General features: G+C 34.7%; 2 protein-coding genes across 3 annotated transcripts; one reads left to right on the top strand and one right to left on the bottom strand.

The window, feature by feature from the left end:
• The first annotated feature begins 7,895 nt into the window (after positions 1–7,895).
• Positions 7,896–8,906, top strand: LOC106799742 (protein NYNRIN-like). The gene has a single exon (XM_014779043.1). It carries the CDS (start codon positions 7,896–7,898, stop codon positions 8,904–8,906), a length of 1,011 nt encoding a protein of 336 aa, XP_014634529.1.
• Positions 8,907–21,693: 12,787 nt separating this feature from the next.
• LOC100815839 (uncharacterized) lies at positions 21,694–25,631 on the bottom strand. Of its 2 annotated transcripts, XM_006573265.4 has the most exons (5): positions 25,151–25,622; positions 23,626–23,804; positions 22,412–22,772; positions 22,124–22,206; positions 21,694–21,933 (listed from the first exon to the last, which is right to left on the bottom strand). In XM_006573265.4, exons 1-4 carry the CDS (start codon positions 25,562–25,564, stop codon positions 22,126–22,128), a joined length of 1,035 nt encoding a protein of 344 aa, XP_006573328.1. In that variant the 5' UTR covers positions 25,565–25,622; the 3' UTR covers positions 21,694–21,933; positions 22,124–22,125. The 2 variants fall into 2 exon arrangements, with proteins under 2 accessions (XP_006573328.1, XP_003516923.1); XM_003516875.5 differs by having other exon boundaries at positions 21,694–22,206; positions 25,151–25,631.
• Between the last annotated feature and the right edge of the window lie 1,314 nt (positions 25,632–26,945).

The following is a 26,945-nucleotide window of genomic DNA, read 5'->3' as shown; positions in this document are numbered from 1 at the left end:
TATACACGGAAGATATAAAAAATAGGATAACATTCTCCTCAAAAGTTGGAAGTGGGCTAGAAACTATAGTACAATGTAGACCTAAAAAATAGAAATTAAGAATAAAAAAATGGCATAATCTTCCTATTTGTCTTCTGGTCTAATAAGTTTCAATTCGAGCGTTGGAGAATGATGTTTTCCCCTTCGGACTTTGTATCCTCTCTTATCCTTCTATCATCTTTTTGAGGCCTGGTCTCTGCAAACAGTGAAAAAATGTGTGATTTCAAAAGGTTGAAGGGTCACAACCACACACTGGTTGGTGAAGAGAGTAGGGCCATTTGTTCCTTTTTCTTTCCGTTATATCGCTTTCGCAGTGCTTTGTTTGCTTTGTGTTTCATCATCTGAAAAAAAATGTTCCTTATCAGGCAACATCGTGTTCGAGTCCAAATGCTAAGCATGTATTTAGGTAATTTTTCTTTTTTTATTGGCATGAAGATAAAATTTTCCTTCCAAATATATATATGCAGTTGCATAAGAAGGACATGACTTCAACATCACTAATTAAGGTAGAACAGCTATTCACACACTTCAAATTACTTTTAAATGTATAATTAAAAAAATTAATCAAACTCTTCAATGTTTTTAATTTTTTTAAATGTTAACTTGATGATGAGATGCAAGTATTTTCATATGCTTCAGTCATTTGGATCGAATATGACATTAATTAATTACATTTAGAATTCTTTTTTTCTTCAAATATTCAATGTATCAACTATGTTATATTCATTGGATTCAATCAATATCTTTACTTTGTTTCATATATGCAAAAGCTATCTTTTTTCACGAGAAAAAGATTTAGTTAGTGTTAGCCCATATTTTTGATGAGCTAAAATATGTTCTAAGTATGCATTAGATGTCGTCTCGAGTTTCGAAGCGTATTACAGAGCAAGAGTATGGTCAGGACCTGTTCGAATCGAAAAGAGAGAAGAGTCTTTGGAAAGGGATTCCCAGGTTCAAGGAAGTATTTACGAAGTACAAGGCTAGGACAAGAAAGAGGGCTTTCGAATCATTGGGCGGATCGAGCTGGCGTATGGTTGAGTCGAAGTCAAGGCAGCAAGATTTCTGGACTTAGCACAATTTCTGACAAAACTTCACAAAATCAGTTCGATTTCGAGTAATGTGGATAACTGTTCTATGGAGCAGTTATATGCATGCAAGGTGTACGTGGCAGGACACTTGGCATTAGGGTAGTGTTCGACCGTTAGGGCAGTTTATTTTCGAATGTCTATATAAAGCAGTTTTTAGTTAGATTTCAGGGTCGCAAATCATTTATACAAATCCTTATATACTCAAAGTACCCAGCGCAGAGAGAAACGAGTACTCAAGGAGAATGTATGTTTGTGAACCATTTTAAGTTTTCTGTAAACTTTACATTTCGAATGCAATGCAATTTACGTTTCATTTTATAATTTCTGTCTTTTAAATGGTTCATTCGATCGAATGAACTCACTGCTCCTTTACATTCTGCAATTTTCCTTTCCTTGCCAAGTTACTTCCAGCATTTCGATTTCTGTTAAACAATTTTCCTTTCTGCAAATTCCGAACCAGTGAGTGTTTGTTGCAATGATGAACATTCAAAAGCTTTACATTTAAACGCAAAATACACAAATGACATGCTCCTGAGATTCACTAGTTGATCTCGCAAGCAATTAACTTAGACTAGCGGTTGTTTACCAAATTCCAGTGTAAACAAATTGGCACGCCCAGTGGGACAGGTCAATTGTGTTTTGCTTAAAATTATTTTTAAAAAGTTTTGTTTACAACAGTTGGTTTATTGCATTCTTAATTGTTTTGATCTTGTATGCATTTAAGAAGTGGGAAATCTGTTCCACACTTAACAGAATTCAAAACTCGTACAAGGATGACTAGACCACCCCCAAGTAATCGAAACAATGACCTTCCAAATATGGAGGGACAACCAACGCAGACATCTGTCAGTAATGCCAATATAAATTCTGGCATAGGAGCAATTCCTGACCAAACTGTTGGCACGATAAGTTCGACCGCTTCGACGGTTATGAATCAGACGGGGGTAACTTCTCCTATGACCAACATGACGTTGGCAAGTTCGACCACGTCAGCGTCTGCTTTTGCCCCATGGAATAACCCTAGTTTAGGGAATCCCAGTGGGAGTCCCTTTCGACCGCCTCAAAACCCTCTATATGGCATGCCTACATCTTTGATGGCAGGGTTGCAAAACTCTCAACCAAATATAGAGAATCTTAATATGTCCTCTCCATCAGGATCTGTAGCGGGCAATCAAGGTAGGGTAATTCCTCAACATTTAACCAATACATCCGTTTTGTCACTTAGACAACAAATGGATGAAAGTAACCATGATATGGTTAACATGTTAACACAACAAATAGGAACTGTTATTAACCCCTTAATTCAAAATACAAATGACAGTTACCAAATGTTAACAAATCAAATAAGTCGAATTGCTGACTTTTTTGGGGCACCACCCATACAGCAACCACCAATTCGACAGATCCAAATACAGGCGCCTGTCCAAGAGATACAGATGCCTAATAACCCAGGGATGCAAATGGCTCAAGCACCACAACCAGCGGCACGCATAGAGCCACCAGTCCAACAGGTCGAACCAAACCCTGGTATAGTATTGGTAAATAGGAACCAAAATGCTGACGAAGTAATAGGGAATATTCAACAAAACCGTTTCGATAGGCAGAATAACCTGGCCCAAATGGTCGAAACGATTTTGGTGCAGAATGGTTTGAACTTAGGCTTACATAGGCCTAATTTTGTGTCTCCATTGTCTGAGTATGTGTTACAGACAGAATTACCAAGGGGTGTGAAAATCCCTAAGTTTACTAAGTTTGCAGGGGAGACAAATGAGTCCACTGTCGAACACATTGCTAGATATTTGGTCGAGGCAGGGGATTTGGCTAATAATGAAAATTTAAGAATGAAATTTTTCCCTAATTCCTTGACTAAAAATGCTTTTACATGGTTTACAACTCTTCCTCCTCATTCCATACATAATTGGAACCAATTGGAAAGGATTTTCCATGAGCAATTTTATATGGGACAATCTAAGATCAGCCTTAAAGAGTTAGCCAGCGTTCGACGCAAGGCACCTGAATCAATTGATGATTATTTGAACAGATTCAGACTCTTGAAGGCAAGGTGTTTCACCCAAGTCCCTGAACATGAATTAGTCGAAATGGCTGCTGGTGGCCTAGACTATTCGATCAGAAAGAAATTAGATACCCAGTATTTAAGGGATATGGCTCAATTGGCTGATAGGGTTCGGCAACTCGAACGATTGAAGGCTGAAAAGGCTAGAAATTCTAAATTCCACAAGAAGGAAAAGGTTGCATATGTCGAAACCAATGACAGTGACCAGGAGTTCGATATTATTTATGAAGATATCGAAGACAATGAGGTTGATTTAGCAGAATTAAAACCTGGACCTCCTTATGTTTGTAAACTCCTTAGACCTTCCAATGGGAAAAACCCTGTTGAACCTAAAAATGATAAATTTGTGTCTAAAACTTATACATTTGACATAACTAAATGTGATGAAATATTTGATTTATTAGTCACAGATGGCCAGATTGTTGTTCCTAAGGGCTTGAAAGTACCCCCAATCGAACAACAGAAGAAAAGGGGTTATTGTAAATTTCATAATTTCCTTGGCCATAAAACCTCACGTTGTGTTCTTTTCAGGGATTTGGTTCAAAAGGCTCTCGACGAAGGGAGGCTCAAATTTGGTGAGAAACCAAAGGTTGTTCAGGAAAATGCTGAAACGTCCAAAGCTGCTGAAACTCTCTATGCGGAGCCCCAAGAAATAATGATGGTCGAAACAATGGAGGTATCTCATGTGCAAGTTCAGGACATATCTGAAGAAGATTACAACGAACAAATGAAGGTTGTGTATCCTCAGGCTGAGGAGGAGTTAATTGATTTCTTGAACAGATGCAAACTTGAAAACAAGATTGTGATGCTCTGCCCTCGCTGCAGTGCAGTACGTGATAGGGAGGCTACTGAGGGCCTCAAGAAATACCAAGTTGTTAACAAGGGGGCAAAGCAGAACCAACGTTTCGATAAAGGCAAAAGAGTTATGGTGCAATCGAATATTAATCAGAAGTCTGGTCGAAGGAATACTTTCGCTCTTCCTGGTTCAGTTCCGGTCGAAAAATGGATGCACCAGGGACTCATAAGGTTTAACAAAGGGATCATGGAAGTAGGTGGTTCGAGTGGAACGAAGCAAGTTGGCCCACAAGAGGCTAATAAGTACTCTTATAGGAACAATTACAAAGGAAAGAATCCTATGATGAGGACCCAATGGCGCAGGTTCCAGCGTCAGAAGAAATTGGCCCAACAGAATCTACAAACGGGCCAGTATAAAGAAGTATCTAGGAGGCCGGTAAAGGAGAGACTCCTGCCTCCAGTGGATGAAGACAAGATGGAGGATGAGGATCTACTGGATTCTGAGCCAGATTTCGATGTCATCTGTGTGATATCTATCTTGCCATCTGAATATGATGTCCAATCTGAAGTTACTGAGATCGAAAGTGAGTTCGATCATTTTGATATGGCTGACCCAAAGCCAGTATGTTACTATGTTATGAATAATGGCTGTGTGGAAGAGCAATTAGCTTATTTTGAAAAGCCAGATTTTCAGATGAAAAGTCATCTCAAACCTCTTTTCATCAGAGCAAAAGTTGAGAATGTTGGAATCAACAAAGTGCTCATTGATGGAGGAGCGGCTGTCAACTTAATGCCTCGATCTATGCTCTACAAGATCGGGAAACATGACACTGATCTATCTGCCCACAACATTGTGCTTTCGAATTATGAGGGTAAAACTGGCTATTCTTTGGGAGCCATTCAAGTAGATGTTGCTGTAGGCAGTATAGTTCGACCAACTCTTTTCCTGGTGATACAGTCTAAGGCTAATTTTAACTTGCTATTAGGAAGGGAGTGGATTCATGGAGTTGGGGCTGTGCCATCTACCCTTCACCAGAAGCTCATTATCTGGAGGGAGGATGGGATTGTGGAAAATATAGAGGCGGATCAAAGCTTCTATAAGTCAGAGGTCGATAATGTTACTGCACAAACCTTTGACAAAAAGTTGGCTAACATAGCACCTTGTGGTGACAAGGAGGCTGTTGTCGAATCAAGTGACAATGTTGTCCACTCTGTCAAACTCCATCCTACCTATGGGTTTATATGGGAGAGGGAGGAAATTGATGCTGTTCCCTCTGAAGATGGAGTCATTCCACCAACTGGGTGGAATACATATGAAGATTAATATGACTGAGGCCACTGCATGGGCCAGAATTACGGCTTATATGGCCGAAAATAGACTAAATACGGCCTTTGAGGCTGAATCTCAACAAAATATGGCAGTTGAAGCCAAGATCGAAGATCATGAAAACAAAGAAACAAAGGATCGAAGACTGGATTGTATTTATGATGATGAGCCGCTGGGTTTTGAGAAAAATCCCATAAGTGAGGCGCCAAAGATGCAGGCTCAAGATCCTTTGGAAGAGGTCGATATTGGAGATGGCTCGATTAAAAGGCCAACTTATATCAGTGCCAATATCACCTCAAGTTTAAAAGAAAAGCTGGTGCCTCTTCTTAGAGAGTTTAAAGACTGTTTTGCTTGGGATTACCACGAAATGCCTGGGTTAAGCAGAGAAATGGTCGAAATGAAGTTACCTATTAAGGAGGGAAAAAGACCAGTAAAACAACTACCAAGAAGATTCGCACCAGAAATCATGTCCAAGATTAAGGAAGAGATCGAAAGGCTGCTGAGGTGTAAATTCATCAGGGCTGCCAGGTATGTCGAATGGTTAGCAAATATAGTCCCTGTCATTAAAAAGAATGGAACTCTTAGAGTATGCATAGATTTTAGGGATTTAAATAATGCTACACCTAAAGATGAATATGCTATGCCAGTAGCGGAAATGTTGGTAGATTCGGCAGCTGGTTTCGAATTTTTAAGCATGTTAGATGGTTATTCTGGTTATAACCAAATATTTATTGCTGAAAATGATGTGTCGAAAACAGCATTTCGATGCCCTGGTGCTTTAGGCACTTATGAATGGGTGGTTATGCCCTTTGGGTTGAAAAATGCTGGGGCCACTTATCAAAGGGCCATGAATTCCATGTTTCATGATTTTATTGACACATTTATGCAAATTTATATTGATGATATAATCATCAAATCCTCCTCAGAAGATAGCCATTTGGATTATCTTAGGCAATCTTTCGAACGAATGAGGAAACATGGATTAAAAATGAATCCATTAAAGTGTGCTTTTTGTGTGCGTGCAGGAGATTTCCTTGGTTTTGTGGTGCATAAAAAAGGCATTGAGATAAATCAAAATAAGACAAAGGCTATTCTTGAGACGAAGCCTCCTTCGACCAAAAAACAGCTTCAGTCTTTGCTAGGAAAAATCAACTTCTTGAGGCGATTCATTTCGAATCTAAGTGGCAAAGCTCAGATTTGTTCGCCATTACTTCGACTCAAGAAAGATGAACCATTCAAATGGAATGAAGAGCATCAAAAGGCTTTCGATGAAATTAAAGAATATCTGATCAAGCCTCCTGTGTTAATGCCTCCTAGTCGAAACAAGTCTATGAAGATGTATATTGCTGCGTCTGACAAGACCATTGGTAGCATGTTGGCTCAGGAAGATGATGATGGCATAGAACATGCAATTTATTATCTTAGTCGTGTACTAAATGATGCAGAAACTAGATATACTGCCATAGAAAAACTTTGTCTTTGTCTGTATTTCTCTTGTGCAAAACTTAAGCAATATATAAAGCCTGTTGATGTTTATGTGTATTCTCATTATGATATTATTAAGCACATGTTGTCAAAACCGATTTTACACAGTAGAATTGGAAAGTGGGCTTTAGCATTAACAGAATATTCTTTAACGTACAAGCCTTTGAAATCTGTTAAGGGTCAGATTGTGGCTGATTTTATTGTAGATCATTCATTGATCGAGATGCTGCAAGATTATGTCGATACAGAGCCTTGGATTTTGTATTTCGATGGATCGAAACACAAACATGGAACTGGAATTGGAGTTTTAATAATATCCCCCAATAAAGTTCCAACTAAGTTCAAATATAAAATCAAAGGGCTTTGTTCTAATAATGAGGCTGAGTATGAAGCTCTAATTACAGGCCTTGAAATTTTAATTAGCCTGGGGGCAAGAAATGTTAATATAAGAGGTGATTCAGAATTAGTGTTGAGGCAATTAACACAAGAATACAAATGTGTTAATGAACACTTAGCAAAATATTTTGTTATAGCAAGTTCTCTTCTGAATCATTTCGATTATATTAACATTGAGCATGTACCTCGACAAGAAAACCGAGAAGCAAATGATTTAGCCCAAATAGCTTCAGGGTACAAAATGTCGAAGGAAAAGTTAACTCAGTTGATCGAAATAAAAGATAAACTGGTGTTACCAGAGCCATTAAGCACTAAATTGCCAATGCCAAAACTTGTGGGGGCAAGTATACCACAAAATAATGAAGATGAAAGTATGAATGATCTTCAGGAAAAAATTCAAATTTTGGCCATTGACAATATGTTAGATAATGATTGGAGAAAGTCCATTATTGAATATTTGGAAAATCCAATAGGCAATGTGGCTCGAAAGATCAAATATAGGGCTTTAAATTACGTGATTGTGGGAAATGATTTGTTTAAAAAGACTGCAGAAGGAGTGTTGCTAAAATGTCTAAGTGAATCAGAAGCATACTTGGTAGTTTCCCATGTTCACAGTGGGGCTTGTGGATCACATCAAGCAGGCCATAAAATGAAATGGCTTTTATTTCGCTAAGGTTTGTATTGGCCTTCGATGTTAAAAGACTGTATAGAATTTGCTAAAGGCTGTCAGGAATGCCAAAAGCATGCAGGGATACAGCATTTACCTGCTAGTGAGTTACACTCCATAATCAAACCTTGGCCTTTCAGAGGATGGGCTTTGGACTTAATTGGTGAAATCAAGCCTGCCTCTTCTAAGAACCAGCGTTATATTATAGTTGGTATCGATTACTTTACAAAATGGATCGAAGCAGTCCCTTTGCCAAATGTTGATCAGGAAGCAGTAATTAGTTTCATTCAAAATTATATTATTTATAGGTTTGGTATTCCCGAAACAATTACCACTGATCAAGGTTCAGTTTTTACTGGACGAAAAATGAAAGAATTTGCCCAAAAAACTGGCTTTCGATTATTAACCTCAACACCATATTACGCGCAAGCAAATGGTCAGGTCGAAGCAGCCAATAAGATTGTAATTAACTTGATTAAAAAACACATTGCCCAAAAGCCAAGAAATTGGAATAAAACGTTAGATCAAGTTCTATGGGCATGTAGAAATTCTCCTAAGGAATCAACTAATACTACCCCATTTCGACTGACTTATGGGCACGATGCTGTACTTCCGGTCGAAATACATTTGCAATCAGCCAGAGTACAAAAACAAATGGACATTCCAATCGACCATTATTGGAAAATGATGTCAGATGAGTTAGTTGATTTAGACGAGGAGAGATTAAGAGCATTAGAAGTTTTGACTAAACAAAAAGAAAGAGTTGCTAAAGTTTATAATAAGAAAGTGAAGTCAAAAACTTTTAATGTTGGAGATTTAGTTTGGAAGGTTATCCTGCCCATGGATAGTAAGGATCGAGCCTTGGGCAAATGGTCCCCAAATTGGGAAGGACCGTTTAAAATAATTCAGATCTATTCGAATGGTGCTTATGAATTAGAGGAATTAACCCCTCAGAAACGTACTTTGAGGATAAATGGTAAATATTTGAAAAAATATAAACCAACATTGCTCGAAGTTAAAATAAGCATAGAATAGACAGAAGTAATGGAAACATAAAAATGGCGATAACAGTAAAATTGCCACGAAAGGGCATGTGTCAATATTACATCAAGAGTAGAATCGAAATACAGAATTCGAAATAAAAAAAAAAATCATAAGTTCTACTAAGTCATGATCAAATCCTCATATAGCTTCTTCAAGGTGGCCATTTCTTTAGTTAAAACCTGGTCAGCACCCTCCATAACTCTTGCCTCATCTGCTACAGCTTGAGATGCGCTAAAGGCCTTCAGGCCTTCCCTCCCTTTTTCAGCAATCAGTTTCTGAATCGAGTGAGCGGCCTTCTCCTGGAGTTCCTTGCGTTTGGCCTGCTCTGTCACAATTTTCTGCCTTAAATCATCAACCTGAGACAGCAAATCCATAATAGTTGCCTCCCAGGAAGAGATGTTATCATCACAGGCTTTGATCTCAGAAGATCCTTCTTTCGCCTCTTTGGTGAGACGTTCGACTTCATGTTGAGCAGTTTGGGCTTTCTCGAGCAGAAGGATATGTGCCTGTTTCTGGGCATCTAGTCTGGCGTCATTTTCGCGTTTTTTCTGCACAGTACTTGCAAATTGATTGATAATGGACTCGATTTGGATAACTTTGCCTAGAATCTCATCAGAGGTAAGGGGGTTGTGCAATTTCTTCAAAAAGTTCAGGTGCCCAAAAGCAGCAGAGGGGTTCTCTTCAATGGATTTAAGTACGTCTGCCCGTGCGTATTCCATTGATAACTTCAAGAGCAGGCAATCTTGGCGTACTGAAGAGTTTATTTCAGCATCAGATGAGGACGAAGCACCAGGAATCTTTTCACTTGAGGTGTGAGCTTGACTGGTGTTCAGCAGGAGTCGAAGGGCTGCAGCTGGGTCTTCGTCTTGCATTTTAATGAACGTTTCTTCTGCGATCCCTACGCTGGCGGAAAGTTTAGAGGTTGAAGACGCCGGGTAAATGTCCGAACCACCAGCTTCAGCCTCTTCTATGGGCTCTTCATCGAAAAAGTTTTCTTCGGATGAACTTTTCTGACTCGATCCATGAGGACTGCTGGGTCCAATGCCTTGACCTTCACCCTGTTCCTCAACATTCACTGCATCCGTCTCAGGAGCGGGAGATGTTCGAGCATGCGAGGGTATTTCTTCTACAGAAACATTTTGTTGTACCTAATTCGAATTGTCATGGAAAAGGTTAACAAATAGTTTCGTATAAGCTATGATTAAAATTACACATTAAGAGGATGATACCTCGACGACAGATTGTTCTCGGGGTGAGTTCGGTCGATCGACAGGGTTGCCCATCTCAGCAATAGAAGGAGTAGCCTCTACTTCAGTGCCATCAATGTTGGTCGAAGGTGGTTGGACGTCAACAGGTTGATTATTACCTTGTTCTTTTGAGGACTTGGTCTTTTTCTTTTTCTTCTTAATTGACTCACCACCCTCGACAGCCACAGGAGGTTCAGGCTCGACCTGCTTTACCTTCTTTTTCTTCTTAGGCATTTGAGCCTGGGAATTGCCTGCCTCTGTTTGGTCAGCAGATTTGGTCGAAGTCGCAGGTGATTTTCTTTTTCTTATGAGAGGTCTTTCCTCTTCTTCCTGTGTTATGATGGTAAAGAAATGTCAGAATATAGACTTGAAAGAGAGTTATAATATTGACATTAGAAATAAAACTTGCATCTTTCTCTTCGTCTAATTCGATGACCACACGCTTCGAGCGTTTTGAGGTCGTGGTAGTCTCAGTGCTATCATTTTTCTTTCGACTCTGAAAAATAAAGAAATATGAGGCAAAGACGTTAAGAGTAAAAGATAAGTTCAGAAGAGTTACCTTCTCTTCTTTTTTCCATTCTTGGATCTTCACCCCAGTGGGTTTCTTGGGTCTCACATCAGCTCGAGACGTTTCAACAATTTTCTTTGTCATGATTGTTTTGCCTGAAAGTAAGAATATTAGAAAAGGCAAAAATACATATCAATTTAGAAAAATCAAAAGTAAGTTAGTACCTCGAGCTTGAAGGTTTGAGCGGATATTCTCGACCGTTGGTTGTGTAAAACCACTCTCAAGTCTGGAGATCATGATAGTAGTGTCTCCAACTGAACGGCCCGAATAATATTTCTCCCACCAGGTAACAAACCCTATGGTACAGAAGTGGGAATGGTTGAATTCAAAAGGATGCAGGTTATAGTTTTCATCTAGAGAAATCTTCAAAAAATTCTTGAAAGTTTTTTCTGAAAGATTGGCTCCTCTTATAACATCTCGAGGATCTTCGAACAAGCTTTTAGGACGGATTTGCGAGAGGCCAAATTGTCTTGAAACCAAATTAGGCTGGTATCCAACCAAGCCTAAATAGTTCGATTGAACACCTGTACGACAAGACAGGATCTGTGGATTCAAGTAAAATGACCATATTTCGTTCACTTCTTCTTCATTGTCCGGATCGACAGCAGGAAAATAGTCAGTGAACCAGGCCGGGCCGACCTCTCGACTAATGAATGGAGCATGTTGGGGAAGAAACTTGTCAAAGCTCAGAAAAATCCTCATGTACTTTAGGAACAGCTTTTGTGGGTTTTGATCGAAGGTCTTGGGTGTTAATCGAAGTGCTCTCTGGCCTTCGATCGAGCGATTTGCAACTTCTTCATCATAATCTTGTGGGATTATTAATCCCATTTCTTGTTCGAAAGTGGCATTAAGCCACAACTGGAGAAGCCACATAGGCCCAGATACTAAGAAGGAAGACCCATCCTTCGATTTCTTCAGGTCATCGCATGCTTCACCAAGCGATTCGTATAGTACTGCTAACAAGAGGCGTCCAAATCCAAAGTTCTGACCTTCATGAATTTGTAATGCCATTGGGATAAACCTTTTGGCTACTTGCAAGGATTTTGTGCAAAAGACGTAGTGAGATAGCCACAGGGTCAAGAAGGCTACATGCTCTTCAACAGAGACTTCCTCTTCGACCGGTCCTTTGTGTTCAGCTATATATTTGGAAAAGGTGTTCTCCTTATATACTAGCTTGATATTATCACTAGATTTAGTGGGATCATACGTTTCTCCGCTAGGCCTAAGGCCTGTGAGGGCGGCTACGTCTAAGAGAGTGGGGGTCATCTTACCACATTTAAACTGAAAGGTGTTGGTGGAAGACTCGAAAAAGTGCATAGCTGCTATCAGCATTTCTGGTCGATATTCAGGACCAGATCGAGAGAATTGTATCAAATCAAAAATGCCATATGTCTTCCAGAAATCTTCATACGCTTGTTCGACTCGATCAAGCCAAGGTAGGTAATCCCTATGGGCTATTGACGGGGCGGATCGAAAGAGTTTGTGGGGTTTGCTTAAGCAACTAAAGTTATAAGGCTCACTATCAAAAATCCTAGGTTCGCAAGTTGGGTAGCAGGGAAATACCTTGTTCATTGAACTCGAAAGTGACTCTTGGTCTGGCAGAGGTCCACCGAAAGCGTAAACTGTCCTTTCCACTGCAAAAGGGATCATCACCTCTGATTCCCAGGTTTCTGTTTGTTCGGCGTCACCATGTGGTTCTGGGACCACCTTCTCTCCGTCATTCCTGACTGTAAAACGGTGCCATTTCCCAGCAAACGGAACTGCTTGTCCTTGCGACATTGTAAATCTGAAAAGGGATGATTTTCTCGTGAAAGGTTTAGTAGCTGATGGAATCAGTGAAAGGCTTGGATTCACAGAAGAACAGCGGCAGAGCTCAGAGATACGGTGAGGTTGATGATGAAAGGAGTAACAAGTATCTGAGAATAAGAAGGTTTCGCCGGAAATAATGGAAGCAAAGAAGAAGAAAAGGTTTCGGAGATACAACAGAAGAAGAAGGGTTTTGGAAGCAGAGAAGCTGAGGGGTTTTCTGGAGTTTCTGGCGCTATTTATGGGGTTTCATTTTAAAAAAGGAAAAACAATATAATAAGAATCAAGGGTCAGAAATCAATCACATCAGATTTCCCTTCCGACTCCCCAGCGTGACACGTGTCCCACTCTGCCTAGAAAAGTGGAATCAATGATGGGTAGTGGGAGATCGAGGCGACGGTTACCAATAAACGTGCCATCGTGTCGCCGTTTCAGGAAAACTGGAAGAAGAAGAGAAAAAATGTCAACTTCTCATCCTCCTTCGATCTCGAATCGAAGCAGACATTTTTTGGGGGCAATTTGTTAGCCCATATTTTTGATGAGCTAAAATATGTTCTAAGTATGCATTAGATGTCGTCTCGAGTTTCGAAGCGTATTACAGAGCAAGAGTATGGTCAGGACCTGTTCGAATCGAAAAGAGAGAAGAGTCTTTGGAAAGGGATTCCCAGGTTCAAGGAAGTATTTACGAAGTACAAGGCTAGGACAAGAAAGAGGGCTTTCGAATCATTGGGCGGATCGAGCTGGCGTATGGTTGAGTCGAAGTCAAGGCAGCAAGATTTCTGGACTTAGCACAATTTCTGACAAAACTTCACAAAATCAGTTCGATTTCGAGTAATGTGGATAACTGTTCTATGGAGCAGTTATATGCATGCAAGGTGTACGTGGCAGGACACTTGGCATTAGGGTAGTGTTCGACCGTTAGGGCAGTTTATTTTCGAATGTCTATATAAAGCAGTTTTTAGTTAGATTTCAGGGTCGCAAATCATTTATACAAATCCTTATATACTCAAAGTACCCAGCGCAGAGAGAAACGAGTACTCAAGGAGAATGTATGTTTGTGAACCATTTTAAGTTTTCTGTAAACTTTACATTTCGAATGCAATGCAATTTACGTTTCATTTTATAATTTCTGTCTTTTAAATGGTTCATTCGATCGAATGAACTCACTGCTCCTTTACATTCTGCAATTTTCCTTTCCTTGCCAAGTTACTTCCAGCATTTCGATTTCTGTTAAACAATTTTCCTTTTTGCAAATTCCGAACCAGTGAGTGTTTGTTGCAATGATGAACATTCAAAAGCTTTACATTTAAACGCAAAATACACAAATGACATGCTCCTGAGATTCACTAGTTGATCTCGCAAGCAATTAACTTAGACTAGCGGTTGTTTACCAAATTCCAGTGTAAACAGTTAGTCAATGTGTCTGAGAATTAGTCCACTAATCTATCCTATACCTTGAGTGAACATTTGTAAAATTAATTTCGAACCGAAATTGATTTTTTAAAATTAATTTTGATATAAAATCATTTATATTTAGATATTTTTATTTTAAAAAAATCTTTATATTTTTTTTTCCAATCACTAACACAACACATTATTCCCAAACAAGTACCTATCTGCATCTCCACAGGATCTAGACATCTATCCAATTATGTAAAGAATTAGGTTAATTTTAGTTTTTCTATAATTTTAAATTTGTGATTTTGATCTTTTTATTTTTAAATCAAGATATTTAGTTTTTTTTTATATTTTAAAATAAACAATTTTGATGCTTCCATTAGTTGACCATTTAAAGTCAAATATTGACTTTGATGTAACATATTAATGCTCATGCGGTTATGTGACAAGAGGTTAAGTAAAGTACAAAATAAAAATAATTTTGATAGAAGTTGAATTCATGATTTTTTACTCAAAGATAAGGTAATAAAATACTAAGATACTTGCTTTATTTAGTTAACTTTATAAACACTATTTTGTGTGTATCATTAGTCAAGAATTATTAAATTTTTTCGAATTAAAAAAAAATTAATATATAAATCTTTTCTTAATTTTATTTTAGGCTTAATTATGTTGGAGATTCCTGAAATATACTTGAATTTTGCAATTGATCCTTGAATTTTTTTTCTTCTCGTTGGGTCCAATTTCAAAAGTTTTGTGGGAGATCCTTGTCGTTAGTCTCCGTCCAAAATGTGATGACGTGCCCATTAGTTGGCACGTCAGCGATACATGTATGAAGCCATGTCAAACGTCCAAATGCATGAACTACACCATTGATGTCCAAGCATAAAGCTCTCGCCATCCACACCCACATGTTAGGAAGCCCACCCTTCCACGCAACAATTGATTCCCCCACACTCGCAATCGAAAGGTCTCTCTCAGTTGCATTAACAAAGAAAGAAGGAGACAAGTTGCAGGTTTCTCTTAGCTTCAAAACAATACCCATTAGGTGTGTTTCAAGTCACTTTAACTTTATTTTCTTTTTTTAATAAAATAGTTTATTAAATTAAATATAAAAATAAAAAAAATCCATGTGGCACGTCATGTCATTTATACCTGTGATGTGACTCCGCACATGTATCGTTGATGTGTCCAACTAACGGACACATTATCACGTTTTGGACGTAGACTAATGACAGAGATCCTCCAGAAAACTTTTGAAGTTTTAAGGACCCAACAAGAATTTCTTTTTCCAGGGATCAGTTGTGAAATTCGGGTATATTTTTGGGATCTCCTATAACACCCTTCATTAAAAAAACAACTCATACTTAAAGAATATAAAATCTCAAAATTATAATAATTTGACAATACCTCTTGTATAATAAATAAAGTGAAATAAATAAGTCTTTACATAAGTAAAAATATTATCCTCAAAATATGGACATCTAAACTAAATGAATACTAAAAATATAACGAAAGTGACTGCATCCAACGTCTTATTTTGAAATATTAACCAAGCTAAAATAAATGTAACTAAGAAAACTATGTCTTCAAGTTTTCTCAAATTCAACAACTTCTTTCTCGTGATCTGAAAACAACACTTATGATAATAATCCTAGTGAATAAAACAACTAACAAAAGTTTGCAAATAATATTGTTCTCGCCTGGCGTGGCAATCCCAAAAATCAACCATGATATCCATATATGTATATATTTACACACCAATAAAAATCATATTAAACAATAACAATTCATGAAATTTTGAATAAATAAAATATTTAAATAAACGAAAGCATCTCAATGCATCTAAATAAATATAACAGATACAACTTAGTGATTTCCAAAATCACCCGACTCAATTCTTTGGCTCCCAGAACCAATGTAGATCTCATATTCTTCAAAGAGTCTATGAACTCATATTTAATGCAACAATGGTGTCCAACTATCTTCTCCATCATAGATGAAGGTATCCATAATCTCTTCCCCATCCCACCTAGAAGTATCTATAATAATTTCATCTCCATCCCAACTGGAGGTATCTATCATATAATCTCATAATAAAAAGAAATGTACATCATCCCTTCCCAAAAGGCGATGATCAACTCACAAAATTACAAGAATATCATTAAAAAAAACTACCAACAAACTCCCTAATTTTATGCATTTAATAATAATTCTCAAAATCACACCACAACAAGAATTGAATCAACTAATAATATGAAACCACACATATAATAACAATTATATAGTAATATAATAAGTAAGACATATAACATTTGCAATACCTAGAACATAACACACATACCTAAAGATTGGTCCTAATCCTAAAGGTTAACTTATATATTCATTAATTCAATGATAAAATCCTTTAGATAATATATATATATATATATATATATATATATATATATATATATATATAAAGAAAACACATTCTCAAGAATTTATATCATGAAGAAAAAGTTGTTTCACTTACTTTTTGAAGCAAAAAATTTGTACTCTTCGTTATTGTTCTTCTCCTTTACCAAGTGTGTTGAAAGAATTTTTTTGTTTTTTTTTCTTTCTTAGAGCAACCCACTAATACCACCAAGATAGATCGTTTATGTGTGTGATTCTAAGAGAAAAAACTATCTATTCTTATATAAGAATTATACGTAATTTGAAATTTGTTTAATTGATCTTTCTTTATCTATTATTTCTATTATCTTTAATTATAATTATATTTAACCAATCCAATATATTATTATACTAACACCTTTCTAAAATAAAAATAACAGTCTAATATTTTAAAATAATTTAATCTATCTTTTCTCTTACTAAAAGTATATTTAGATATCTTTATCTAAATAATTGTTGGATTATTTTTAGGGTGTTACATCTCCAACATATTTAAACCTTTATTTTATATCATTTTATATATTTTTATTTTGAATAGTTTACATATTTTTTATTTTATCAATTTATAATTAAATTTAAGAAATTAATATATAAATTATTTTGTAAATTGATTTTAATATACAAATTAATAAATCTCAATAACTGATACATCTAAAATAGTTTTATAAAATTAGTTAAACAAACCAATTGTTTTTGTGGTTTATTGTTTTACCTTTAAATAAAAGTTTACGAGTTTAACTTCTACGAAGACCAAAATTATTGACAGAATGTATTGATTTAAAAATAGAAAAATCAAAATCACTTATTTAAAATTATAAAAATGGTTTCTATTTATATGTGGCTCAAGTTCAAGATCATATTAATTACTTTTTTTTATCAAATAAAAAGGGATAAAGTAAAAATAAAATAAAAAATCTCCCAACTAGATTATTAGAATAAATTTTTTATTATATGTCTTGATTTTTACATAAAAAATGACACAAAAAAAAGGAGTAATTCACATCCATATGCTAATTCTATCCTTTATCATATTAGGTCTTATTATAATCTTTCCCCTGCATATATAAATTATGCTTTGTCTTTTCCCCAAGTACCAGAACCAAAAACTTATAAATAGACTATTAAACACGAGTGATGGGGAAATGCTATAATCAAGAAATTGTTGTATAGAATAAAACATGGATATTAATTGAACTTCCTGACAAATGTAAATGGGTTTACAAAATTTAGCACAAAGCTGATGGAAGCATTAAGCAATTCAAATCTTTGTTGGTTGCTAAGAGTTATACTCTTAGCCTTAGGAACGTTTGGACTATTTTAATACCTTATCACTTATTATTAAGATCATTGGCTTTCAACTCCTATGTTGCCGAAGGTTGCCATGTACTTTAACTTGATGTAAATAATCCTTTTACATGTCGAACTTCATGAGGAGGTCTACATGACTGGTTCACATTACACTATTTGTTAAACGCACTGGACCTCACATTACTATTTGTTAGTTTAGGTTGACATACAACAGAGTTTTTGCAAAACATGACATTGGTGAAATCCAATCTGTTAAACAGATTCTGGATAATCAGTTCAAATTCAAGGATCTCAAGCACTTAAAATTTCTTCAAGGATTGGAGGTGGCAAGATTAAAAGTTGGTCTGTTAAATAACTGTCAAATTTCTTCTAGTAATGTGAATCAGATCACAAGTCTTACGGAAATTTATATGCGTTTGCTGTATTTTACTAATACTAGGTCTAACTTAAGCTTCAATGTCCACAAGCTTAGTCAATTTATATCCAACCTTATGCAAAGACTATTATGATATGTAGTCCTTGGAGTGTTACATTACCTCAAGATATCTTGGCTATGGCTGAGTCTTCCCTTCAAAATAAAGTAGCGACTTGTTCTACAAATTACACTTACATCATTATTGTGAATTGTGATAGTAAGTTAAGTTGTTCTACAAATTGGTTAAAATTCTACCTTCCAATGAATGCACAAAACACATCAAGTAGAGACGATAAAGTGGATCGTTTTGCCCTGCTTTGTCGTAATCTTACCAAAACGTGCACAAAGGTCAAATCACCTACTTGTGGGATGTGTTGAAAAATGTAGCTCACCCCATTTACGGATAGACAAGCAGATTAACTCACCAAAATTTTAAAAGAAAGAAAAAATAGAAAAAAATAATAAAAACTTAAAAATATAAAATTCTCATTTGTTATCACAACTTCAATGCCCCATTTATTACCTTTAGTTATTTGATAGTTATTTTTTATGTTATTCTCGAAGATCTTGTGTTTCTTTTGTCTTGTAACCATGTATATATGAATTCTAATGATATAATCCAATCCGAGTTCATTTATTCAGTTTTCAAAACAAAAATTTAAACACAGTAGCAAGTGAATGTTACCTTACTTCAAACCGGAGATCATGGCCAAACTTGATTTTGGAGCATAGATTTCCAAAGATGACACAAACTGATGGAGATTTCACATTGACAACTGTATATAAGGAGGAATAACAGTCAATTTTGTAAGATTAAATTAAATTTATAATTTATAATTTTAAGATGATATCATAAAATTCTGAAAAGTAGAATCACTACCAAAACTAAACACTCACTAAAGATCAAACATTAGAAACGTAGGGACCACTAAACTAGGTGTTGTTGTGGCTAAGTCCTAGTGGAGGTCAGTATCAGTATGGCAATATGGCCACTACTTCCCTTGTCTGCCTAATTTAAAAGCATTCCAGAAAGACTTCTATATCACTTACCATATGAATAAAAAAGGCTTCCACATAACTTTCGTTTCCTTCTTTTTCGATCATAACTCCAGCTGAACTTTATTAGTACGAATCCGACTAGAGATACAAAGGAACACTAGAAAAGAATATGACAACAACAGTTGAAAACAGCTTTTAGAGGAACTCAAAGATGAGAGCCTCTGCCTCTCCTCCATGATTCAGTTAAGCTATTTACCATTTATTTTTATTTTTTCAGCTCCATAACTATTTACATTGAATCAAGGTTTTAAATATCGATCGTGGTCATGTTTTGATTTCATTGTATTTGTTGATATTGCGACAAATCATGGACAAATGTGATCAATATGGTCCCAATTGCAAGTCAAAGACAGTTAAACAATCTTGATGTTGCGGTCTAAATCGAGGTTGAGGACCCTTTTTTAAAACCTTGCATTGAACAAATAAAAGCTAAGGACATGCTGCCAACAATTTTGAAACTATTTACTCCTAATTCTTGAATATTCATATGGTCTATGATACAGGACAAAAGAAAATTATACTTGTGAAAAAAACTGAAATATAAACTTTAAAGTACAAAATATTTTTTTTTATAATTATAACAAAACAAAAACAACAACTTAATTTTTATATAATCCTTTAAAAGAAAACACTTTTAAAAAAAAAACTAAAAAACTCTAAGTAAACAAACTCATAGTTATCTCATTTCTAAGGTCATGTTTGATAAAATTAACTTATAAACTAGCTGAAAACTCATAACCTAGCTGAAAGTTGATAAGTTGAACCGAAAATATGAAAGTTAGCTGATTTAATGAACATGTAATATTTAAATTTTATTTTTAAAAACTTATCATCTTAAAAAGTAAGTAAAATCGAATATCTTTTTGTTGGGATTTGGCCGCTATGGTGTACATATAATTTTGATTTTTTTATTATCAACTTTAATTTAGAAATCAAATATTTTAACTATAAATCAAAATAAATAATGTAATAATTCATTAAAATAAATAGTTTGATATTAAAGAAACTAATTAAAAATAAAATTTCAAGTTGCATAATAATAAAAAAATATTATATACATTTTTTTTTTCAGATAGCAAAGATAAGAAGCTTTTTAGCTAGAAATCATGTCTTTTAATGCGGTACATTATACTTCAACGTTTAGCAATTTACGAATGGTAAAAAAAAGCGCATATTTTGGAACTAAAAACAATAAAACAAACAAATATTTCATTTCACTTAAAAACAACGAAACACATTCGCTAAGTCAGTGAACTTTTGAATTCAATGTAAAAATATCATAGAAGTGTACACCAAACTATCAAATTATAAAGTTTAAACTTTATACATCTAAATTCTAAATTGACCGCTCTTGATTCTATTAGCAAGATTTGAATTTTAATAAATTTTTATGCTTTACTTTTTTTTTATACAGTAGATGATTTTACTAAAGAAATATTGAAATTCTAACTTAAGCTATCAAACAATAAACCATATATCAGTCATTTCTAAATATTGAATTCAATAACTGGTTTGATTTTCTAAACATTTCAAAGGAATTTAGTTCAGTTCAATTGATTAGACATAGGGTCTGTTTAGGTAAGCTTCTTTAGAAGCACTTCTAAAAGAAGAAAATAAGAAAAAAAAAGATGAGATGAACTTTTCCATAAGTAAAAATAAGCTCTCCATGAATTAATTTTTAGAAGCTCACCAATATAACTTCTCTAAAAGATGAGATGATATCTACAAATTAGGTAATGGAAAACTCATTTTAGCTAATGGAGAATCTCATTTCATTTTTTTTCTTCTTATTTTCTTCTTCTATAAGTGCTTTTAGAGAAGCTTACACCCAAACAGACCCATAATGTGAGTTATTATAATCCTTCTCATTCTATTTTGATTCCTACGTATCAATTTTTTTTCTTCTAAACATTCATTAATGATAACATTACCAATGGGTAATTGATTCAATAATAAATACTTTTCTTCTTATGAACCGTCTTGATAACATTACCAATGGGTGATTGATTCAAGTGATGCCTTGATTATTCTTATTTACGGATTCAAATTCATGCCTTGGGTATGACTTAAAAATTAACATTGTCCTCCTATTCATAGAACCAGTAGTCATGACTTCTAACAACCAAGTGACCAACATAGCTATAATTATTGACTTGGCAAAATAGCAATTTAAAATGACGCAGGGAATGAAGATAGTTTTCATCCGATATGTTACCTTTCAAGCATTTGTTAAAGAGAATCAACAAATGTTCGTTACATTAGACAACCCAGTAAGTAACTGATGATATGTCAATTATTTCTTTAATCTCTCAATAAAACTTAACACAATATATCTGGTATCAGTTAACAAAACAAATGGTTAGAAATGGCACTGAGCCTATAAGGCATTATATAGGAAATATTATTACTAAGTTTCAGAACTCAAGATTTTTTTATTGTTTTTTCCAAAAAAATAATTAAACATGTACACAATGGAGAAGAAAACTACGTCACGTCATCCTAATTTGTTTTTAGTCAAAGTTGTACAAATCCAACTCATGCTTTTTAACTCAATAATCACAAAGTTCATTCATTATGTCAAATTATCAATTCCTTTTACAGAGCCAGTGGGAATGAGGGATTCAGTTGTGAAATCTGCATTAGCAATACCATAATGCAACTACAAACCTCATATTTTAGGCTTTCAGCGCGTATACATCTAAGATTTCAGTTTTGGGAATGAAGCACCAGCAAAAGGCTTCCACCTGTGTCCTGCTAAACTTGCAGTGAATTTCTTAACTTCTGCATGACTCAAAATACACAAGTAAGCTCCAGGTAAGATATAAGAATGCATTTATTTCTCTATAAAGAAATCCAGCTTCATCCACAAATGGAAAAATGCTGAAAGAGCATGCAGTGTGCAACTCTTCAAAGCTTTTCTTTTCAATACTACTGGCGATTCTATGATTACTGCTGGACACGTGAAGCATACCATCAGTTTGTCTCTATAGCAATTTCATTAACGTCTATGTCTGCTATGTTCTCTTTCCCAAATAGAGTGAAATGCACAGTGGCCTGCATGAAGAAGGATATTTGAGTCTACAAAGAAGGGAGAAAAGAATTCACATAATTACTTGACCCGCTAATTCACACATTATTTACAGCTTTCATAAGCATTTTTATTTCATATTGGCATTCCAGCAATTTTAATCAGATTAACTTGTGTGTGTCTGAAAAATAATCTTTATGTCAATTTATGCATGTTAAGGAAGAAGCTCACCAATTTGGTTTTTCGATTCAGCTTCTTGAGGGTGCCTGTAAACCCTGAAAATGTTCCAGATAGAACACGAACGGTGGAACCTGGAACAAGGAGTTTATAATTGATTCGAGTAGATGAAGCATCTGTGGCTTTGACCTGGTTAGAAGCTTTTCTAGATCCCCTTTTAGACTTATAATCAACAATAGCATTTAAAATATCATCGGGTTCTAATTCTGTATTGCGAATCCCAGAGTCTAGGGAAGCTTTTTTCTCTTCTTGCTCAAAAGCTTGGTCAGTTTTCTCTTGTTCTTCTTTTGCTTGTCTGAAGATAGCCTCCATATCTTCAGCAGACACTGGCTTCGGTCTATTGATCTGTCTCTTTCTGCAAATGTGAAAATAATTATGAGTTTTCAGTATATATGCATTAGAAGCATTAGATTTAAGATATTTTTAACATCTGAAATCATTAATTAAAACTTAAAAGTGTAGACAAACTAAAAAGATACTGCCTGTTTGAAATCTTAGAAAATCTTAGCAACTGAATTCATCATAACTTGATCAGATATACCCCTCAATGCTCAAAGACAGCTTGTTTGGATAAGCTTTTCCATAAATACTTACAGGAAGGAAAATAAGAAGGAAAAATGAAATAAGTTTCCCCCATAAACTAAAATTAGCTTATGCATAAGTTATATGTTTGCTTATGCATAATTAAAATTATCTTTATGAATAAGTTAAAATCATTTAGCTTCTCCAAAAAACTGATTTTAAGTTTATGCAAAGCTAATCATAGCTTATTACTTAGTAGTGAAGTTTATTTCATTTTTCCTTTTTATTTTCTTCTATAAATTCTTATGGGGAAACTTATTTCATTTTTCCTTCTTATTTTCTTTTCCTATAAGATCTTATGGAGAAACTTATCCAAACAGAGTCTATATTTATCAAACTTTGCATTCAGTAAAGAGTGTAACTTAAAAAATTTGTACTTTAACCATTGATTAACGTGTCAAGTAAACCAATGGAAACAAGATAGAAATTTCATTCAGATGATTGCTTGTCTGAAATTGTTTTCAAGATTGTGGTCAGGTCACTTTATCATAACTAATGAATTGAAGACATATATTCAACTTCTCAACTATCATCATGCATCTTGCCTTGCCCAATAACCCAACTTTGCATAAAATGATTTACATCAAAATTCTAAATGACAAAAGGCAGAAGCAGCAGATTCTTACGTGTTTCCAACCTTGGAACCAAGAAAGCCTCCAACACCATCATACTCTCTTATGAAGTCATGTAGTTCTTTGTTCATCACACATCTCAAGAAAACACAACCTGGGAACAGTTGCTTTGGTTTAACGGAGTAGGAGCCATTCTTCAATCTCCTTTTCACATTGACAGATGGAGCATATATCTAAAACCAAACACTACCAAATCAATAAATAAAATAAACTTATATGGAACATCACTTCTCATTCACTGAATTCAATTTTTTCTTTTCATCCCCTAAGCTGGTGGGGTTGTTTGCTACAAACATCAATTAACATGGCCATTCTCTAAAACTCATTCAAACAAGGAGACTACAAGCACTTTTCATAAAAATTAACAGCAAACTAAAAACCATTTGTCCAAGTTAAAATGAACAACAACAAAATAAAAGATTTTAAGAAGCTATAGGCAGAACTTAAATGCAATTCTTTAGATGCTTTTGGTGTTGTTCTCTAATTGAAATGGGAGTTTCATCTTGATAATTCGTGTAATAAAGGTTCACAATAAAGGTCAACATATACCTCTGAAGTGAAATTCCAATTCAAATTGGAGAGCAGCACCAATAACACTTGTAACTGCATCTAAGTTTTGTCCTTTTTAACTTTTGGATATATTTGACTAACTAACTTAATTAAACACTTCTAAGAACTTATTTACCAGCTTAATTATGAAGCTTACTGAAAATTATCATGAGAATGGTTGAAAACTTAGTTGAACTTATGTAAGCAAGTTAAAACCTTATTGTACACTGTTCTTAGTATGTTTAATAAACTTCATGGAAAAGCTTATTAAAATAAACTCTTCTAACTCATTTCAATAAACTTCCTGATCTAACTCCTGAATAAGTTTTCACTTAAGAAGAGGTGATTAAATATGCACTTAAAGCCTTAAATAAATACTAGAACATTCTTTTCAAGATTTTTACTTTTTTTTTTTTACAATTTTTTTTCATCTATAACTTCTATAATCTATAACTATATTAATTAAAGAAAATACTCTCTTTTGGTCTCCACTTGTCATTAGTTTACTTTATACTTCAACTCCTCTCTAAGCTAACAACTACTTTACCCTTTAACTATTCTCTAAACTACCTACACTACACCCAATACTTTTATTTTCAGTCTCTCATATCAAATAAACTATATTAAATAGTTAAAAGATAAAAATTAGAGTTAAATGACCATGCATCGATAATGTAAAACAATTTTACATTGTCATCCAATTACAAATTACTATTTGATTTGATATGACTTTCAAAATAATAATTATCATAAAAATTAAAAAACTTATCGTTGGTTATGACTGTGTATAAGCTATTTTCTCTAAAAGAATTATAAAAAATCAAATTTAATATTTTTGTGAAAAAAAATGTGAACAACTAGTCTAAACCATTCGTCCTTATCCACCTAAACAGCAGTTACCAAACCCTCAGAACCCAAAGAATAAAATTTTCAAGGCAGATAACAAACCAACAAGAACAAAAACAATCACCTTAAACTCCATATCGGGATAATTCTTGGCGAGCGAGCGAGCGAGGAGTTGCGCAATGTCGTTTCCCTTAACCCTGGAGACCCGAATGACCCACCACTGTGGACCCAGCTTGGCGAGATTGTCGAGGTTCAGCTCGTCCATCCACGAGCCCTTCTGCTTCTTGGGCTTTTCCATGAGCCTCTCCTCCACCACCTCCCTCCAGTTCTTCGCGCCGCTCCTCGTCTCCCTCCTCTCGCTCCTCGCGCGCCTCCTCTCGCGCGCGCTGAGCTGCGACGCGGACTCCACGGGCGCTGAGGGGGTGGAGGAGGCTGAGAGGGTGAAGAAGAAGGGTCTCGTTGGCAGGAGCGAGACGGAAGGGAGATGGAGTGCGTCGTGGAAGCAAGGTGGGTTCCATGGAAGAAACACCCCCCTCATATCTTCTTCTACAGCTCGGGATAGTCGTTAAAATGGGTCTCTCTTTTTTTGTTTGTTTTTTCTTCTTTTATTAAATTACTAACGTTCACCATAGCGCCGTTAATATGGGTTTCGGCCCACTGCGCACTAGAGTGGGTCGAGCTCAATTTAAAAAAAATAAAATTGGTATCAGCAATTTTTTTAGTCCGGCCCACTTAACCCGTGGGTTAGGTGGGCTCAACCCATGGATTGGTGGATCAACCCGTCAACTCATCAAATTAAAATAATATATTATTTTATTTTATTATTATTATAAATTTATAATTATTAAGAAATTAAATTTTTATTTTGTAGCTAGCAACACAAGTGACCATTCACATTCGGTAATAGAACAAGACCAAACAATAGAAAAGCACAATTGAATTGAATTAGTAAGGGTTAATGGTCCGCAAGGCAACTACGCAAAGCTTGCACCTTTCTTAATTTCTTACAAATATAATTTCTTAATATTTTATTGGTATTTAATATTATTTAATATATATATATATATATATATATATCAATAAATTTATTCTTTTCTAAATATTTAGTATCATATTAAATATAATTACATTAAAATTGAGTAAAAAAATTAATTATATTTTTAATTACGTAGGTATTATCTTCAAACATGTTTAAGCCTATTGAAAATTTCCATGATTTGCTCCTTATGTGTATAAATTAAAAAGAAAATGGTAAATATAAATTTATAATTATTTAAATTTAAATTCATTAAACTTTTGCATTATAAAATATTTATAAAATAATTTTTTTATTTTATAATTTATTATAAATAATTCATTATAAATGAAATTTGTAAGTATTATGAATATCTTTTAAAATTAAACATATTGATGATCAATCTTTTCATGGGGTTATCATCATAAAATACAATATATCAAATATTATGATTTATTAAAATAACTTATCATATATTTTCTTATAACCTGTATATTTCATATTTATTAATATTTAAATAAGTAAAAAGAGTAAAATATAAAATAATTAACTTAACTTTGAAATCATCAAAGATATGAGTATAGTTTTATAGCATATAATCATAATAATTGTTCTTAAAATAATCATAACAATAATGTGAGTAAATTTCACATTTATATAATTTCTCACTCTCATAATCAATATCAAGTAATGGGTAAAAGCATAACAATAATTGTTCTTAAAATATTAGATTAAGGTTTCATTATTTTTGGGCCTTGTATTTAGGGCTCCATAATGTAGGTAGGGTACCCTAAAAATATAGGATTTTTCAGCCCTTGTATTTTAGGGCACCTAGACTAATTTTTGTATTAGGGGTAGTTTTGTAATTTCACATGCACTAAGTGGATATTTGATGTGTGTGGTT

Source organism: Glycine max, chromosome 1, assembly GCF_000004515.6.
Source record: "Glycine max cultivar Williams 82 chromosome 1, Glycine_max_v4.0, whole genome shotgun sequence".
NCBI classification, from domain to species: domain Eukaryota; kingdom Viridiplantae; phylum Streptophyta; class Magnoliopsida; order Fabales; family Fabaceae; genus Glycine; species Glycine max.
Note: the sequence above shows the minus strand (reverse complement) of the source record. Positions and strands in the feature narration are given on the sequence as shown.

Excerpts from the sequence above, each read along its gene's own strand:
- LOC100815839 (XM_003516875.5), bottom strand. The coding sequence starts at position 25,564 with ATGAGGGGGGTGTTTCTTCCATGGAACCCACCTTGCTTCCACGACGCA. Across the intron at positions 23,805-25,150 it reads ATCCCGATATGGAGTTTAAG|ATATATGCTCCATCTGTCAA; the intron begins GTGATTGTTTTT and ends GTTTGGTTTTAG. Across the intron at positions 22,207-22,411 it reads TGAATCGAAAAACCAAATTG|GCCACTGTGCATTTCACTCT; the intron begins GTGAGCTTCTTC and ends TTCTTCATGCAG.
- LOC106799742 (XM_014779043.1), top strand. The coding sequence starts at position 7,896 with ATGTTAAAAGACTGTATAGAATTTGCTAAAGGCTGTCAGGAATGCCAA.